This window comes from Malania oleifera, chromosome 2, assembly GCF_029873635.1.
Source record: "Malania oleifera isolate guangnan ecotype guangnan chromosome 2, ASM2987363v1, whole genome shotgun sequence".
In the NCBI taxonomy this organism is placed as follows: domain Eukaryota; kingdom Viridiplantae; phylum Streptophyta; class Magnoliopsida; order Santalales; family Ximeniaceae; genus Malania; species Malania oleifera.
Window position 1 is genome coordinate 590,576 of NC_080418.1, and position 19,958 is coordinate 610,533.

General features: G+C 36.5%; 1 protein-coding gene across 6 annotated transcripts in view; it reads left to right on the forward strand.

Annotated features, from left to right (window-relative positions):
• The window catches only part of LOC131148999 (ABC transporter B family member 25, mitochondrial), a 140,528-nt gene that overhangs the window by 64,570 nt on the left and 56,000 nt on the right, over positions 1-19,958 (forward strand). For all 6 annotated transcript variants that reach the window (XR_009135107.1, XR_009135108.1, XR_009135106.1 and 3 more), the window contains exons 13-14: positions 97-182; positions 4,825-4,913. Coding sequence is in view for 3 of the 6 variants with exons in the window: in XM_058099015.1 (XP_057954998.1) it covers positions 97-182; positions 4,825-4,913 (175 nt within the window). In the remaining 3 variants the exon portion in view is untranslated. The remainder of the gene's footprint in view (positions 1-96; positions 183-4,824; positions 4,914-19,958) is intronic.

Genomic DNA, 19,958 nt, shown 5'->3' on the forward strand with positions numbered 1-19,958 from the left:
TCTCCCATCACTCCAAATAATTGGTGATCTATTATTTTTGTTTTTGTGGTACTTGTTTCTTTATGTTTCTTACAAAATATTCTATCATGATGGCAGGAGAAGGCTGAAATTAAAGACAAACATGGTGTGAAGCCTTTGCAGTTGAATAGGGGGAATATTCAATTTGAAAATGTACACTTCAGGTATTTATTAGTAGTTGAATTTATTATTCTTTACTATTTACAAAATTTAATGGTGTGTCTGTTTAATTTGATTTACAGATCTTTTGCTTTGGATTTAAAGAATCATAGGCAGGCAATTGACACTTATACATATGACTTGAGAACTAGATTTAGGTGGTAAATGGTTGTGTCATCTATTTCAATAAAAAATGAGAACATGTTTTTCACAATGTTAGATTTGATAATGCTTTGTAATGTGTTTGGAACCTATCTATGGATGTTGAAAAGAATGCAAAGTTAGTGTCTTATTATCATCTTTGATTTTTCATTGCGAATGAGTGGCTGGAAATCTCCATTCTTTCAGCATTTGGATTAGCTTCTCTAATTGATCTTGTTGTAATGGTTATTTAGTTATTTTGGGGATGACCTGGTGCCCTCTGGTGACCTGCATTGCCACTGAGTTGATACAGTTTTCATCATTCATTTAAAACTGATAGAGAGGTGTTTAATTTTGATTAAATTGTTATGCAGTTAGCAGTCTTCATTTAGTTTTCTGTTGCTATTTTTGTGTGCTAGGGATATTTTTGTAATTTTTTCAGCTTTGGGGTTCATTTGGTCAAATTAGCCTTGGTGGTCTTTTTTAATATTCAATGGTATTCTTATGATTGTAGCTATTTTTGGTAGGCTTTTAGATGATGCGTGGCATTTAGAGGGGTTATGTGCAAAATACAAGTGGCTTCTCTTGGGATCTTCTGGGCTAGTATAAATAGGAGTCTTCAGATATTTTTCCAGTTGTTTTGGCATTTTATCTTTTAGAAGATTTCTCTCCAGAATTCAGCTCAAGACCAGCTAGGGTTTGAAGATTTGGAGGCCTGGGTTTTGAGGTGTTGACCCTGCAGTGCCTACCAATCCCTCCATTGCGGCATAAGGCGCAAGAGGCTAGCAAAAAGCTGCTGTTGCAGTTCCGAAACAGTGCCAAGGCTGGTACTGCTTTGAGGATTAAATTGCTGTTGTGACTGGAATCTATATTATTTGCTGAACTGAAATTTGCAGCAGTTATTTGAGTCAAGAAAGGTTGCTAAAATAGAATCCTGAGTTCTCAGTCTTTGTTTCTGAATTTCTTGTTCTATTTCTACACCTATTTGCATTAAATTGATGTCAGAGCAAGTTTGATCCTGTGGGTTCATGGCTGCAAGGGTGGAAGAGAAAATAGGGGCCATAGAGGTAGGTGCATGACTGCTGAGTTGTTTGGAGAGCTGCAGGAACGAGTTATACTACTTAATGAGCTTGTTATACAGTCTATGGGTAATCGAGGCTGTTGAAATGATGGTGATAGTGAATATGAAATAAATGAGCATTATGAGATTGAAATTGACACCTTTAGTGATGATAGAAGTTCTGGAAGTGATGGCCTGCACGACAAAATGAAAGGCCTCCAAGATTGGAAGATCACAGTGTACATGCTCGACAAAATCCCAAAGAGTATGGTGTACAAGTAAATATTTCAGAATTTGATGGTGATGTGGAAGCTAAAGAATTCTTGGGCTGGGTTGATAGCATTGCGAGTTATTTTGAGTTGAAAGATGTGTGGGAAAGGAGGAAAGTGAAGCTTGTGGGAGCAAAGCTGATGGGACCCTGCTTCTACTTGGTTGATTCATTATCAAAATGATCATGAGAACAGGAGGAAGAGGAAAATCAGAAGATGGAATAAGATGAAAGAGAAGCTGAAAAGGCTCAACTCCTACCCTGGGTTATGAGCAAACCTTGCTCCGAAGGGTTCAAAACTTGAGGTACTGTGGTAAGTCAATCAAAGAGCTCACCCAGGAGTTTCTTAGGCTTTCATTGAGGTGCAATCTTGCTGAAACCAATGCTCAAATGGTTAGTCACTATGTGTGAATGGTCTCAAAATAAATATATACAAGACCAAGTAAACTTGCAGCGTCCTTATAAGGTGAGTGATGCCTAGCAGCTTGCACTAGAAGTTGAGTCACAAGTTACCCACAACATGTCTAAGAAGATTGGGATTGAACGCAGCAGTGGTGCATCAACTAGTAAGGTGGGTTTAGGATGGTAGCACTTAAGATGACCAGATAGTAGCCCCTATGCGTGCTAACCATCCAGTCAGCAATAATATTGGTAAAGCAGCCATAGTAAACCAGGGAACAACAGTGGTGAAATGTTGTAGATGCTTCGAGCTTGGCCACAAGTTTAATGAGTGTCCAAAGAAGGCTGAAGGCAGAGCTAATCTTGCCGAGGATCCTGAGGCTGATGGTGAAGAGAATTTTGCATTTCTTGAGTGCCAAGAGCAGCAATTGAAAACTGAAAGGGATATTGCTGAAGAAGGGATTAAGCATTATGTCCTTGGTGAAGATTTAATCATTCGAAGGTCTTCACTTTTTCCTCTAACCAGCATCATCAATTGGCTTCTTAAGAATGTCTTCCGAATTAAATGTGCAGCTCATGGAAATCTTGCAGCGTGATAATTGATAGTGGGAGCAGTAAGAATCTGGTTTCTCAAGAGATGGTAGACAAGCTAGGATTGAAAATAGAAAGACACCCACAGCCATATTCAATTTTGTGGTTCAACAAAGGAAATGAGTTTATACATCCACGACCATATCGGATTTTGTGGTTCAACAAAGGAAATGAGCTTATCATCTCTTCGAGATGCCTTGTTAATTTCTCAATCAGTTCCTTTAAGGAATCCATTTACTTTGATGTGGCTCTCATGGATGCATGTCATATTTTTCTTGGGCGGCCGTGGCAATATGACGAAGGCATAATGCATGATGGTATCAATAAAATTTATTAATTTTTTGTGAAAGATGGTGAGAAAAAAGAGGAAGCTTGTGCTGAACCCTGAAACTGATGAAGGATGATTGGCTGCAGAAGACTTGTTTTAGAACAACATGCACAACAAGAGGAAGCTTTGTAAGTTAACAATTGACAACAACATCTGCAAAAATCTGTTTGCTGAAGTGGTGGCAAAATTGAGGTGGAACACCTGCAGCCATATCGGATTCTGTGTTCTAATAAAGGGAAGGAAGCATTCATGACAACAAGATGCCCGATCAGTTTTTCGATTGGAATCTCTTATAAAGAATGTATGGGAACATTTTTGTCACTGAGGAAGTATGCTCTTGATCTATTGGATGAAACTAGATTATTGGGATCTAAACCGATTGATACACCCATGGATCCTAACAGAAAGTTGGTGCCGGATAAGGGTGGTTTGCTTCCTAACCCTAGACAATATTGAAGACTTGGAAAGTTGAATTATCTCACTGTCACTCGGCTGGATATATCTTTTGCAACAATTTGTGCGAACCAATTTCTAGATTCTTTGAGGACAAGTCATTGGGATGCAGTAATTCGCATTTTGAGATATCTCAAAGGTGCACCTGAGAGAAATCTTTTATATTGTGATTAAGTCACACTTATATCCATGGATATACATATGTGAATTAGGCTTGGTTGCCTTCCGATGGAGATCCACAACCAGGTGTTGTATCTTGGTTGGTGGTAATTTGGTTTCTTAGAAAAGTAAGAAACGAATTGTGGTGATCATTCAACTGCTGAATCAGAGTATAGAGCTATGACTTACACTACTTGTGAACTTGTCTGGTTGAAAAACATGTTGGAAGAATTGAGTTTTTCACATTCTCAACCTATGAAGTTGTTGTGTGATAATCAAGCTACTCTTCATATTACCTCTAACTCGGTATTTTATGAGCAGACAAAGCACATTTAAGTTGATTGCCACTTTGTTCAGGAGAAACTTGTGTAGAAACTCATTCTAATGACCATATGCAGCTTGTTGATTTGCTTACCAAAGCTTTGGGGGGTGCTAATGTTAAATTTATTTGTAACAAGATAGGAGCATATGGCATTTATGCTCCAGCTTGAGGGGGAGCGTTAGATGTTATTTTTTTTCTTTTAGTATTATTATTGTTATGTGTGTTAGTATTATTATTGTCATTAGAATGTATTTGATTTGTGTTATGAATAAAGGGAAAGACCTATCTTCAAGTTAGGCCATTCATTTACTCAAAATCTCAACAGTTCCCATATTCCAACTTCACCTTTTGTTGATGAGTGTTTGAGGTTGATATTTATTGTAACGAGGGAGAGTGATGATGAGATAAAGTGTTTATTGTGGAGACTTGGACCTATTCAGATGTTGACGCATCATTCAAGAAAAGATCCATATTTTAAGATTTTTTATTCGATTTATGTTTGACTTGGCCATGGAAATATTTCTATATAGCAAATTTGGAGAGTATGTCTTTTAGAATTTGAAACCACAATTTTGGAAGCTAACTATTTATATATAATGGGGCAGAAGCTTGTGGAGGCAACATTGAATATTGAATTGAATATTGTTTATGGTTTAGGATCTGATACTCGGAGTATGTGTGTTGTGTGTCCTTATGTGCGATCTACTACATCTAAATCTAGAATATGTGCTCAGATTATTTGGTAAATCAATAAAACAAAAAAATAAAATACAACTTCCATGGCTAAAATATCCTTTATTTAGAATAAAATATTGGTGAACCTTCTAGTTTCCTTCTATACCTCTAGATGCAAGCTTCTATTTATTGCTTTTATGGTGGTTGATGATTATTAGCTAATGCACTTTCTTTTGTGTTACTTGTTACAGTTATCTAAAAGAGAGAAAAATTCTTGACGGGATATCTTTTGATGTACCTGCTGGAAAAAGTGTGGCTATTGTTGGGACAAGTGGCAGTGGTAAACCTTTGAATTTGTCTAAATTCTTGGCCCTAACTAATTGTGATTCATATTGTTTCAAGTTGCACATTGTGTTTTTTTTTTTTTCCGTTTTTTTCTTTTGGGGATCAAGGAAGAAAAAATCATTAACAGAAACCAAAGGGGTGACTGAAAAGCACTAAAAAACAAAAAATGACCACCCTAACTGCAGGGAATAAAAAAATCCGGAATTTTATGAATATCAATAAAAAAATGTGAAGTATTTGGTCAATTGAAAGACCTAATGTCAATGATATGGTTCGATGTAGTGGTAGTCATGTAATTAGGGTTAAGGTCAGATCTTGCTTTGATATCATGTTGAATAATTGGGTAAAATGGAAGATCTAACCTCAATGATAGGTCTCTCCCTTTATTTATAATATATGTCAAATTTAATTCCAATAACCATACTACCGTTACTAACTCATACTTACTATCACAACTCCAGCACAAACTAATAATGCTAAATGACCAAAATAATCATTAACACTCCCCCTCATGTTGGAGCATATATGGCTTATGCTCCTAGCTTCTTACAAATGAATTTAACACAAGCACCTCTGAGGAATTTAGTGAATAAATCAGCAACCTACAAATCAAACTTCACATGAGTGGTAATGAGCTTCTGCACAAGCTTCTTTTAAACAAAGTGTCAATTAGCCTCAATGTGCTTTTTTTGCAAATAGAAGATCAAGTTGGAAGCAATCTAAGTAGCCGCTCGATTATCATGCATAAACTCCATAGATTGAGATTGTTGAAAACATAGTTCTTCCAATATGTTTTTCAACCAAACAAGTTCACATGTAGTGTGAGCCATGACCCAATATTTTGGCTCGACACTGGACTTGGACGACACAGTTAGCTACTTAGTCCTCCTAGAAGGCAAATAACCACAAACAAAGATTCGATATCTAGTCGTGGATCTTCTATCAGAAGATGACCTAGACAAATCTACTTCTATATATCCCTAAATATGAATATGATCCTAATCTTGATATAAGAGACCTCTTCTAAGTGTGCCTTTGAGAAATCTCAGAATGCGAATTACTACATCCCAATGACTAGTTTTCAGAGAATTTAAAATTTGATATCCAACACTTGTTGCAACTTGCGAATGATTTGTTCAAGTGACTATGAGTTTGAGATAATTCAACTTTGCAACAAGTTTATAATACTATCCTGAGTTAGGCAACAAATCACCCATATCTAGCACTTATTGTTGGGATCTATGGGTGTAGCAATAGGTTTGGATTCCAACAACGTTGTCTTATCTAAAAAATCAAGAACATACTTCCTTTGTGATAAGAGCATTTACGAGATTTTGATACTTCTATATATCTTGGGTTAGCCATCACCATTAGAGGCCAAACTTGTGTACAACAACACTGAATTAACCAAACCATGCTCTAGGAGACTATTTTAAATATAATGATTTCTTGAGTGGACACAATGAGCCTAAAGATCACCTTGTTGGAAAGCTTTCTTCACGTCTAATTGATGTAGAGGCAAATGACAAGTAGTGGCTAAGGAGATGAACAAACGTATTGAGGCTAACCACACACCTAGGTATTTCCCATAGCAACTGTTAAGATTTGATTAAAATGAAAGACTTAAATTGAAGATAGGTCTCTCCCTCTATTTATAATACAAGTTAATTACATTCTAATGATAATAATACCCTTAAAACTATCACTAATTATCATACTAACACACTTAATAACAATAACACTAAAAAACATAAATAACCTCAAACACTCCCTCTCAAGCTGGAGCATAAATGTCATATGCTTCTAGCTTGTTACAAATAAATTTAACATGAGCACCCTCCAACGCTTTGGTAAACAAATTACAAAGCTGCATGTTCGACTTCGCATAAGCAGTTGTAATGGGCTTCTGCATAAGTTTCTCCCGAACAAAGTGGCAATCAACTTCCATGTGCTTCATCCGCTCATGAAAGACTGGGTTGGAGGCAATATGAAGAGTAGCTTGATTGTCACACATCAACTTCATAAGATGAGAATGCGAAAAACCCAATTCTTCTAACATGTTCTTCAACCAGAAAAATTCACAAGCAGTGTGAGCATAGCTCTATTTTCTGATTCTCCACTTGACCTTGCGACCATAATTTATTTCTTACTCTTTCAAGAAACCAAATCGCCACCAACCAAGATAGAGTACTAATGGTAGATCTTCGAGTGGAAGGCGATCCAATCCAATCCAATCCAATCTGCATCTTCATATCCATGGATATAGATGTGACCTTGATCACGATATAAAAGACCTCTCCCAGGTGCACCTTTGAGATATCTCAAAATGCGAATTACTGTGTCCCAATGACTTGTCCGCGGAGAATTTAAAAATTGGCTCACAACACTAGTCGCAAAAGATATATTTGGTTGAGTAACTGTGAGATAATTCAATTTTCCAACAAGTCTCTGGTATTGTCCAGGATTTAGTAGAAAATCACCCAATCCAGCATTAACTTGCTATTAGGATCCATGGGTGTATCAACCGGTTTATATCCCAAGAAGCCAATTTCATCCTACAGATCAAGAACATACTTCCTTTGTGACACTATAGTTTAGATACAAGATCTAGATACTTCTATACCCAAGAAGTATTTCAGTAGTCCGAAATCTTTGGTCTGAAACTTAGTCTAAAGAAAAAGTTTGAGACTCTAAATGCCTTTATCATCATCACCTGTAATAACAATATCATCTACACAAACAACAAGAAGGATCCTACCCAATGAAGTATGACAATAAAACACGGAATGATTCACACCGTCAAAGACAAAACTCAAGTACTACAACACTAAAACGACCAAACCATGCTCTAGGATACTGTTTTAAACCATATAAGGCCTTCTTAAGCCGACACACTAGGCTTGACTCCCCTTGAGCAGCAAACCTAGGTGGTTGCTCCATATAAACCTCCTCTTCTAGGTTACTATGCAAGAAGGCATTTTTCACATCTAGCCGATGCAACAGTCTGCAATACTCCTATCTCCTTGTTGTAACTGAAAGTACTCCTGTGATAAATCATACATACGTGTAATGTTATTGTAGTATAGAAGTTTGACATAATCTCAAATCTCCTTGTGCATATCTAAATGCATACACATTCGTGCAATCCGGTGGCTCCATTGAATTTCATGAAAAAGAAACAATCAAGCCTTCTTCTTGAACCCACACGTCTTTTATCTTCTCATTAGAAGGATCAGATTGGAGCAAGTGCTCAGATTTCTTTAAAGAAGGCAGAGTAGAGGAAGGGACTCATCAGTTCCCTAAAATCCACTGAAATTCATCAACTTTCAACAATAAATGCGAAAAAAATCTTCCTGTAAATAAAAAATTGTGGAAGGACAATTATCCAGAGAATCAATGTTAATCATTGTTAGATTATCACTTTACCTAGAAGCTTAAGCTATTAGGTTGTGGGCCAACAACGTATATCAAGCTTTGACATTCCCCTGCATGTGCAGCCTGACAGCACATGGAGAGATAAACACACGATCAATAGCACCCATTACTGGGAATATAATAAATGTTTTAACACTACATAAGAAACTCGGGCAACAAAGACTAGAACCAAGGACCTCCTTGGAACCAACTCTAATAGCATGTTCGATTACCATTTACCTAACAGCTTAAGCTATTAAGTTGTTCAATAACAATGTATATCAAGCTTTAACAATCACCTTTCAATAAGCCTTAAAAGTTTGGCGAAACTTCATTAAGATAATGAAATTCAAACTCTCTGATCCAGTACTGCAAGTCTCTGATCGAGAGTGGTCGAGTGTAATTGGAGCTCCTTCTCAGTGCCTTAGTGCACTGCTGTAGCTGTTGCTGCTGCAGCTGCTGCTCTGCTCTAAGATTTTCCTGTTCTGTTCTCTCTCAAATTCTCCCTCTCGCACATCTGCTTGTTTTATTTATTTATTATTCTCTCTTGCGAGTGAAAAAATATATCTTGAAATGAGAATCTTAAGATCTTCCTATGCATGGTCATAAATTTCCGTGAAATTGTCAAAATTTCTGTTCAAATTTCCGCTTTTCGTCACCCTCCAAATCAAAATGGCAGTCTATTTCTGTCTTGCATAATTTCCATCAAAATTTCAACGAATCATCCAAAATTTATCAAAATCTTGAAATTTTAGCGGAACTTGTTGAAATTTTAACCGGAGAATGCAATTTCTTAGAATTCGATGTGAGATTTAATCACAAAGTGAAACTTCTTTCTTAAATTATCTTATTTATTTTTTTATTGAAACAAAATATTATTAGTTATTACAAAGGATTTTGAAATTACATGAAAAATTAAACTTTCAACAACATTTTATTTAACCATTCATATCTAAATTATTTTTATTTGTATAATTAATCATAGTTAATTGATTTTTGAATTTCATTTATTTCAACCTAATTTGTTTAATATATGTATTTTTACAACTATTGTACCTCATACACAACATATATGTATTTAATTTGTAATGTGTTAGTCCTAATGAAATTAAAGATGCAATCCCAAGAGGGGGTGAATTGGGTATTTAAAAATTTTTTAGCGGAATTTCAGTGAATATTAACCCTTTTAATTTAAATCACCACAACCACTTTAATATCAATCGCAATAAACTAATCAGCTACCGTACTATACCAATTGACAATCCTAGATATGAATATGAAAGCTGAAATTACAAACCAAATTTAAACTTCAATGAATCTAGTGAAAATATCAGAATCAGATTTTCAGCAATAATCAGTGATGTTCTCAAGACACAAATTCAGTAATACAACTGAGGTTATCTTGGCACTTATGCTTCAATTAAATAATCAATCATTCCAACTTAATCTCAGCCAAACACAACTAGATTCAAATATCAAAACTTATTTGATTTTTCATCCAATAACATAAACCAACATTCAATATGGTAACTTGATTAAACCACAATCAAATCTCAATATTCAGCAAGTTCCCAATGAATTCAAAATCATACACGCAGATTATAACTCACAAGAATTGAAGAGAAAGGGAAGAAGAGTGAACACAAGATTTTTTACAAAGTTCGGCCAGCAGCTTACGTCTTTGCCTCAAGCAACTCGCTGCGAGGATTTCCTTTACCCGCTTCGTTGAACAGGTGAAGCACCCCTCTCTCCGTTCGAAGGTGGAGACCCCTCTCTAACGAGAACAACCTCTCGCTAGGCAACGATTCAACATGCCTGAACCATCAAAATTTGCACAAAAGCAAAATACAATTCGTACAAGAAAATAACTCACAAAAGAGCAGAATTTGTACAAATTTAAAGCTCAATATACTTTAGGTAATGAATATAAAAGTGAAGCTCATGAATATATCACAAGTATTCTGATTGTAGGATGTGGATTTTAGATAAACAAATCAGAATTTCGCTAGGTATTTCAGTAAGAACCCACAGCAGCTTTTCAAAAAGAATTTCAAGAGTATAACACGAATTTAGAGTTGTATGTGAGTATTGGTTGTTCTAAATTACAAAAAGATTAACTTTATATAGGGTAGAGACAATAGTTACCGTTTTCCCCAAGTTTGCTTCAAGTTTGGAAACCCAATGGTTTGAATTTAGAAACAAAATCCGTGCTGTTATAAGTTTAAAACATCGACTTCAGTTGCTTGATCCATAGGGTCAGTCGCCTGAGCTTATTTAAAATAGCGCATAAGAACTGTCAGTAGCAGGTCAGTCGCCTGACTGATGGTTCAGTCGCATGATCCCATTTTGTTCTTTTATTAATGCTGGCTGTATTATATCAATCGTGTGATGCAAAGTCATTAGTCGCCCAACCACTAACTACTTAGTGTTTTTCAAACTTTAATTCCAAAACTTGTTTTTGTTAACTTGGAATATTTATTTTAGACCTTATGAAAATATTTTCCATGTACTAAATCAGGTCTCGAAGTCCAGAATGAATCCTAAGGGCTTCAACTTCAATATTGAAAATAGAAGTACTTACACGAGACTTAATCAAAGTAAAACCATCTAAGTTCCTAAGTCTTCTTGTTGTAAGGCTTTCAATAACCATCTGAGTTTTGATCAATTGCTCAATATTCTTCATATTCCTCATGACTTGTAGCTTTAAGTCTAAGCTTCAACAATTTTCTTCAAGTATAATTACTTGACTTCATAAATCACTTGAGTCCTGAAACTTAACTTAAAAACACGCTTAGTAACCTTGATTTGTTATCATCAAAATGAGATTAAGCCTTGTTAGGCCAATAATCTCCCTCTTTTAATGATGACAAATAAGGAGCAAAATGAGAAAACCTTAATAAGGCTCTCCCTCACAATAATATTGCTCTTATTAAGTCATTACATGAATATCAACAATTTCAAAGCTTATGTCAGAATTTTAGAATAATAGGTAACAAACTAATCATGCATTACTCCCCCTAAATGTGATATCTCCTTTAGACACTATTCATTATTCAGTACATTCATAAGAGAAACACAATTAGTATGCATAACATTTTGTCAAAGCTCAAAACTCATCATATCATCATCATATCATATCCCAAAACATATAAAAATTTATAGCATGTATCAAGAACATGTATAAAAACTCATGCTTATTCTAACACAACATCATTTTGCCACTTCTCCCCCTTTTGACATCAACAAAAAGGATTAACTCAGAAAAGTAACATGCAACTCAGCATAGGACAAAATGTCAGCATTTAGATCACAAATACATGGTCCAAAAACCAGCATGCAATTCTCAATTCAAACATCCAATCTGGATATCCAATAGTCAACATGCAAATAATATTCAAGAAGATTCAAAATCAGCATGCAGTACAAAATATCTAAAATAAACAGTAAGTAGGAGAGAGAAAGTGTCGAGAAAGATAAGAAAATGATAAGCAACAAAGAGAAATAACAAGTATGAAAATATTACAACCCATTAATTTGTAATAAAAGAGAATAAAAAAAAAAGATGTATTCTTTAGCATTTTCATCGTCACCATCGGATTTAGTACCCTCCTCATCATCATCACCTCTCAAGCTTGTCTCCATGGGAGCCTTCCCTCGCGAAGAAGAAGAACCGCCCATATAGCTTTCAAGACGCCCGAGCCTCTGATCAAAGGAAGTGAAGCTGAACTGAAGAGCACTAAAATTCGTATTCATTTCTCCACAAAATGAACTCAACTGTGAATCCTTATGCTAACGATAATCTACAAACCACGAAGGAGCATCGGTTGCTGGTGGTACATTTTGTTGTGGTTTCGGAGCCTGTTGCTAATCAGCCTGGATACCCGAATCAGCTCTACGTGCCCTACTAGGCCTAGGCATCCATCCATTTTCCTGATACTTTTCATATCCCATTTGCTTAATAGTAGTGGAAGAAAAGTTGTCATAATGAGTTTGTTTGATGAACAAAGTGGATGGGGGTAGTGACTCCTAAATTTTCAAAGATTAAGGTTAAAATTCCTCCATAAGGAAGAATTACCCTTCTTGTTTCTTCTCTTGATATCATCCATTTCAGAATCAAACTGGGCAAATCAAGGCGTTTTCCCTTATACAAACACCACATTGTGAAACAATCTAAGTAGGATAGATGGTCATGAGACCCTACCCTAGGTAAGATATTATAGGTAACGAGGCTATGTATTATCCTAGCTTCCAGATTTCGCTGCCTATATAGCGGAGGGTGACCAAAATAAACAGGTTCTTTGGTCATTAGCATGGGTAATAATTCCTCAGGAGTGAAGTCTTGACCCATAATCCAAGATTGTCCAAGTTGTGGACATTCAAACTTGCCTTCTTGGATTCTAATTTAATGGCCAGTGTTTAAGGAGTTAAAGCAAATTCCTTATTCAGGACTGTTGTGGAATACACATTATCACCCTTTTTCATGTTTGCATAGAATAGCCTAACTAAATTAGGATATACACCCCTAGCCCGATACGTGATAAATCTTTCCCAACCCAAAGCATTAAACAATGGCCAGATATTGGGAAAATCCTCTCTTATAAAAGAAACATCTAAAATCTTACCAAGAATAGGTTCGATAGATCGGATGTGTTCACGATACATTCTTCTAGCTTAGGGAGTGACCAACCACTTTCATTGTCTTGGGTATCATCTTTCTTAGAAGTGGAGTCTCAGTTTGCCCTTTGCTTGGTTTTTGGCATGGTTCTTAAAGAAAGTGTTCGGTAGAATCTTCTAAAATGAGAGTGTAGGAAGAAGGATTTTAAGGTTTTGTGAAGATTAATCAGTGAAATCTGTGGGAGAGCACTTGGAAGTGAGGAAATGGACTTCGGGAGAGAAGAAAACGAATGCCAGTAGACTGAGGTTCGAAAAGATTAGTGCTTTTACGAACGTAAAGTATTTATATCTCCACAGGTTAGTCGAATGACTTGATACTGTTAGTCGCCTAACTTGTATATATGTTAAAATCTCACAAGTCAATAGCGAGTTAGTCGACTGATCTTGATTAGTTAGTCGCCTGATGTGCCTGAACTTGAGATATTCGTAAGTCAGTATTAGTCTAGTCGACTGAGAGCTAAAGATTAGTCGCCTATCCTTCAAGACTTACTTGCTCTTTTGACTCAACCACTCATTCTTATGAACTTCTCCTTCTCAAATCACCTCTCTACAGTGCAATAAACCTAATTCTTGTTTTATAGAGATGAACCTATCCTCAGAAAGAGGTTTTGTGAAAATATCTGCCCATTGTTCATATGTGTTTACGAACCCAAGAATAATATCTTCCTTCTGCACATGATCTGTAAGAAAATGATGTCTAATGTCTATGTGCTTGGTTCTAGAGTGAGATATAGGATTTTTGGAAATATTAATGGCTCTGGTATTATCACATTTAATAGGCATAGCGAATATTCCAAATTGAAATCCTTGAGCTGTTGTTTCATATACAATGTTTGTGCGCAATAGCTACCTGCTGCTACGTATTCAGCCTCAGCAGTAGATAATGCCACGAAATTCTATTTCTTGGAAAACCTAGATACCAGAGATCGTCCTAAGAAGTGGCAAGTAGCACTTGTACTTTTCTAGTCTATTTTACATCCGGCATAATCCGCATCCGAATAGCTAATCGCTCAAAAGCTGTATCTTTAGGATACCATAAACCTAAGTCAATAGTACCTATCAGATACCTCAAGATCCTCTTGACTGCTATTTGGTGAGATTCTTTAGGTGTCGCTTGAAATCAAGTACACATGTAGACATTGAACATAATGTCAGGTCTACTAGCCGTCAAATAAAGCAAGCTACCTATCATGCCTCGGTAGTATTTAACATCTACCGGCTTTCCTTGCTTATCTTTGTCAAGACTAATAGAGGTGCTCATTGGTGTTCCCAATGGCTTGCCACCTTCTATGTCAAACATCTTAACCCTTTATGTACTTTGATTGATTTATAAATGTTCCATTTTTGGCTTGTTTGATTTGAAGACCAAGGAAATGCGTCAGCTTGCCCATCATGCTCATTTCAAACTCATCTTGCATGCATGTAGCGAATTCCTTGCATAATTCCTCATTTGTAGCACCAAAGATAATGTCATCAACATAGATTTGTATGATGAGCATATTATTATTTTTAGACTTTATAAACAGGGTACTATCCATTTTTCCTCTGGTGAAGCCATTTTCTAACAAGAAGCCACTCAATCGTTCGTACCAAGCTCTAGGAGCTTGTTTTAATCCATATAGTGCTTTTGTTAGTCTAAACACATGATCAGGAAAATGAAAGTCCTCAAAACTAGGGGGTTGTGCTACATATACTTCTTCATTTATGTATCCATTCAAAAATGCACTTTTCACATCCATTTGGTAGAGTTTAAAGTTTTTGTGAGATGCATAGGCTAGTAACATTCTAATTGCTTCCATTCTAGCTAGAGGAGCAAAGGTCTCATCATAATCCATACCTTCTTCTTGATTGTAACCTTGAGCTACTAGTCTAGCCTTGTTACGGACTACAATGCTGTTGTCATCCTTCTTATTCCTAAAAACCCATTTGGTGCCAATTATCGAATGATCAGCAGGTCTAGGAACTAACTTCCAAACTTTATTTCTTTCAAATTGATTTAGTTCCTCTTGCATGGCTTCTATCCATGAATCATCATTTATTGCTTGATTTATGTTCTTGGGTTCCTCTTGAGATAGGAATGCACAATGATAGCATAAATTCTTCAATGATGATCTAGTGGACACCCCTCATGACGGTTCACCTATAGTTTGGTCCTTAGGGGGTGATTCTTTACAAACATCCATTCCTTAGGCAATTCAGATTGATCTAGAGAGTTACCAATCGAAAGTGTGCTGGTTTCATTACTCTCATCCTTTATTTCTTAAATTGCTAGGTCGTCTGAACTTTTTCTAATTTCTACTTCATCAATGTATGTAGGTTTAGAAGAAAATGGACTAGCCTCATCAAATGCTACATGAATGGACTCTACAACTGAAAGAGTTGTTTTGTTGTAGACTCTAAAGGCTTTACTGTTCATAGCATATCCTAGGAAAATTCCTTCATCTAATTTGGCATCAAATTTACCTAGGTCCCCTTTATCATTTAAGATAAAGCACTTACATCCAAATACATGGAAGTAAGAGATATTTGGTCTTTTACCTTTCCAAAGTTCATATAAGGTTTTATCTAGGCTGGTCCAAAGGGAAACTTTGTTCATCACATAACAAGTGGTGTTCACCGCTTTAGCCCAAAAATATTTAGGCAACTGATGCTCATTGAGCATAATCCTGGCTATTTCTTGAAGTAACCTATTCTTTCTATCAATAACTCCGTTTTGTTGAGGTGTGAGTGGTGCTGAAAAATTGTGAGAGATTCCATGTTCATCACAAAAATTTTCAACATCTTTATTTTTAAATTCTCCACCTCTATTACTTCTAACGTGTAGAATGCCATACCCTTTTTCATTTTGAAGCTTCTTACAAAGGTTGGTCAACATCTTACACACTTCATCCTTGAGGATAAGAATAACTCCTAAGTAAACCTAGAGTAATCATCAACAATGACAAAAGCATATTGCTTCCCTCTTAGGCTTTGAGTTTTAGTAGGGCCGAACAGGTCTAGGTGAATTAGTTCTAGTGGCCTGCTAGTGGAGATGTGTTTCTTCTTCTTAAAACTTGTCTTGGTTTGCTTCCCAAGTTGGCAAGCATCAAACACCTTATCCTTTACAAATTTTGTGCTAGGTAGACCCCTAACTAAGTTCGTTTTCGCTAATTTGGACAGCAGGTCCATACTAGCATGTCCTAGTCTCCTATGCCATAGCCAGCTAGCTTCATTTAAGGCCGTGAAGCATTTAACTTCTTGAGATACCAACTTTTCAAAGTTCATGCAATATACATTTTCAACCCGATTTGCAATAAACATGGTTTCATGCTTTTCCCTATGTTCTACTATGCATTTGTCCTTATGAATGTTACGACAAAACCTTTATCACTTAGTTGACTAATGCTAAGAAGGTTATGTTTTAACCCTTGTACTAGTAAAACATTATCAATTACAAGGAGGGTTCCTTATCGACTTTCCTGATGCCAATAATTCTACCTTTAGCATTGTCTCCGAAGGTGACATGTCCACCATCCTTTAGTGTCAACAAGGTGAACTTGGATTTGTCTTCGGCCATATGCCTTGAGCATCCACTATCCAAGTACCATTTGTCTTTTGATGGGGTGGGCCTAAAACATACCTACAAAAAGGGATTCAAGATGTTATTTTTGGTACCCAAACCTTCTTATAGGTCTTTTTGAGTTTGTTTTTTTAACTCCATACTTTTTTGGTTTTATCATTCTTTCTCTTGAACGGACATTCAAATTTTATGTGTCCCTTCTCCTTACATAAGAAACACGTAGTGTGTTCATATGCATTAGTTGAAGATGTGCTTCTATAATGTTTTGAAGCTTTTGCAAAGTACCCTATGTAGAGGTTCTTTTTCTTCTTGTTTTCAACTCCATTGAATACTATGCCTTCCTTATCCAAAGACATTCTTTGTGTTGGAAAGTTTCAAATCTGTTTAGCCAACTTTCCTATTTTTCTAAGAGAATCTCGACTGTAAACGTGTGAATATCCTAGAATATTTAGTTTCCTTAGAAGTTAGCATCTTTGGTTCTTTCCTTCTTGGTTCTTTCCTTCTATTCTTTTGTTGTACATCTATTTATTCAGACCTGTACCTATGTTACGATTAATGATAATTATTTCCACAAGAAGCTATTCATTCTAGATGGTATCAGAGCTAGGTCTGGCTCTTGGCCTTGTGTAAACCCTAGTTTCCCTTGGCGACTCCAATCTGACCCTAATCTCTGTAGGGTTATCTTTCTTGTTCAGCTCTACCCTAATCTCTTCTGTTGCTATAGCCACGGCTAAACCCAAAACGAAACCTGAAACCAGACCTACCCATTCTGAACCTTAATCTGTCCAAATTACCAATATATGATTGAATGAAGCCAACTTCCTGCGGTGGTCACAATCTGTCAGGATGTATATTCGTGGAAGAGGGAAGATAGGGTACTTGACTGGTGAAGTTAAGGAGCCCGAGAAGACAGATCCATCTTATGCTATATGGGATGCTGAAAATTCCATGGTGATGGCATGGCTCGTGAATGCTATGGATGAAGAGATTAGTGCTAATTACATGTGCTATTCTACTGCAAAGGAATTCTGGGACAATGTGAGTCAGATGTACTTTGACCATGGGAATTACTCTCAGATTTATGAACTGCAGTAGAATATCAGCAATACTTATCAAGGAGACGGCAGTGTAACAAGGTATTTCAATGTTCTTATGGGCCTATGGCAAGATCTGGATTGATTCAATGATTATGAATGGAAAAATCCTGTTGATTGCAATCACAATAAGATGGGGGGAGAATGCAAGAATTTTTAAATTCTTGGCTAGACTTAATGATGAGTTTGATGAAGTAAGGGGAAGAATCTTAGGGAGACAGCCTTTACCCCCACTCGGGGAAGTATTTTTTGAAGTACAATGAGAAGATGTTGAAGGAGTGTGATGATGAAGAAAAATGAGGATGCGAGACCATGGAAAATTTTGCTCTACTTGCTGCCAATAATCCTGCTTCTCATGCTGCTGGTAACACAGATTTGGCTATTGCCAATACTTTTGCACAACGGCCTCACTCTAATCAAAGGAGGTTGGAAGATAAGCCTTGAGTATGGTGTGACTATTGCAATAAGCCACGCCACACTTGAGAAAATTGATGGAAAAGCAAACTGGAAGAGCAACAAATCTAGACCCTTTGGTAGCAATCATGCAGTCCCTAAAGCCAATGAAGCTAATTTTCTAAGTGCTGAGCTGGTGGATCATGTTCTTCAACTGCTTAAATCTAATTCTGCCTCTGGTCTTCCTATTGGTTCATTGGCCCAAATAGGTGATGACTCTAATGCCTACCCTTGTTGCTTAAATCTTACACCATGGATTATTGATTCTGGTACATCTGATCACATGACTAGTACCTCACATTGTTTCAATCTTATTCTCTTTGTTCTGGTAATAAAAAGATTAGAATTGCAGTTGAAAGTTTTTCATCCATTGTTGGAACAGGTTTTGTCCCAATCTCTGAAAAAATAGAACTCAAATATGTCATTCTCGTCCCTAAACATGCTTGTAACCTGCTGTCTGTCAGTAAACTCTCATGGGATTCTAATTGTCGTGTCATTTTCTTTGATTCCCATTGTGAATTTCTGGATCAACCCTTGGGGAGGATGATTCGAAGTACTAGGATGATTGATGGACTCTACTACTTTGATGAGACTTTATTCAACAATAAACAAGCTTAGGGTTTTAGTAGTAGTGCTAGTTTTTTTCTGTATGTGAACAAATAGTGCTTTGACATCTTAGACTAGGACGCCCTAGTTTTCTCTATTTAAGACATTTGTTTCCCAACTTATTTAAAAAGCTGAATTGCAATTCTCTTCATTGTGATGTTTGCCACATATCCAAAAGTCATCGAAGCACCTATCAATCAAAAGCTTATCATTCTTCCACAACAAAATGGCATTGCTAAGAGAAAAAATCGCCATTTGTTAGAGTTTTCGTGGGCCCTAATGTTTTCAATGCAAGTTCCTAAATATCTATGGGGTGATGCTATTTTAATTGCTTGTTATCTCATTAATAGGATGCCTACTCAAGTGCTTACATGACTCCCTTAGATTGCCTAAAAAACCTGTTTCCTACATGTCGGATAACATTAGACCTGTCACTAAAAGCGTTTGGATGCACTATTTTTGTTCATATACCTACCAATCTTTGATCCAAGCTTGATCCTAGGGCAGAAAAATGTATTTTCCTTGGATATGCTCCTAATAAAAAAGGGTACAAATGTTTTAATCTTCTGACCAGAAAAGTTCATATTTGTATGGATGCGTTTTTTATTGAAAACCAGCCCTTTTTTGACCATAACTATCTTCAGGGGGAGAAAAAGGAAATTGAAGATGAGTTCTAGCAAACCTCTAAACCTCTTCCAAATATTTTCCTTGACATTGACATCCACTCTTTAAAGGGTTAGGAAATCGATACTTTAACTGGCGAAAATAATGGAAATCCTAGCCTACCTATACAAGGCATACCTGATTCACAAACAAGGGGAGAAGTACTATCAAATATTCCCCCATCTGAGCTTCGTGTTTATACCAGAAGAAGAAATCATCAGAATAATATAGTTGTTTCTTCAAATCCAAAGCAAGGCCAATCATCTTCACCTACACAAGTTGGTCCTCCTTCACATACTCCAAGTACTTTTTCTTCTCCAGATCCTTGTTTTGATAATTCTTCTGATCTTGACCTATCCATTGCCCTTAGGAAAGGAGTTAGAACATCTACCACATATCCTATTTCCAACCATCTATCGTATCATGGACTCTCCGGTTCTTATAAGGCCTTTACTTCAAATGTTTCTCATCTTTTTATTACAAGAACCATTTAGGAAGCACTAGATCACCCAGAATGGAGATTTGCTATTCAAGTAGAAATGGATGCACTAATTGCTAACGGCACTTGGGAAATTGG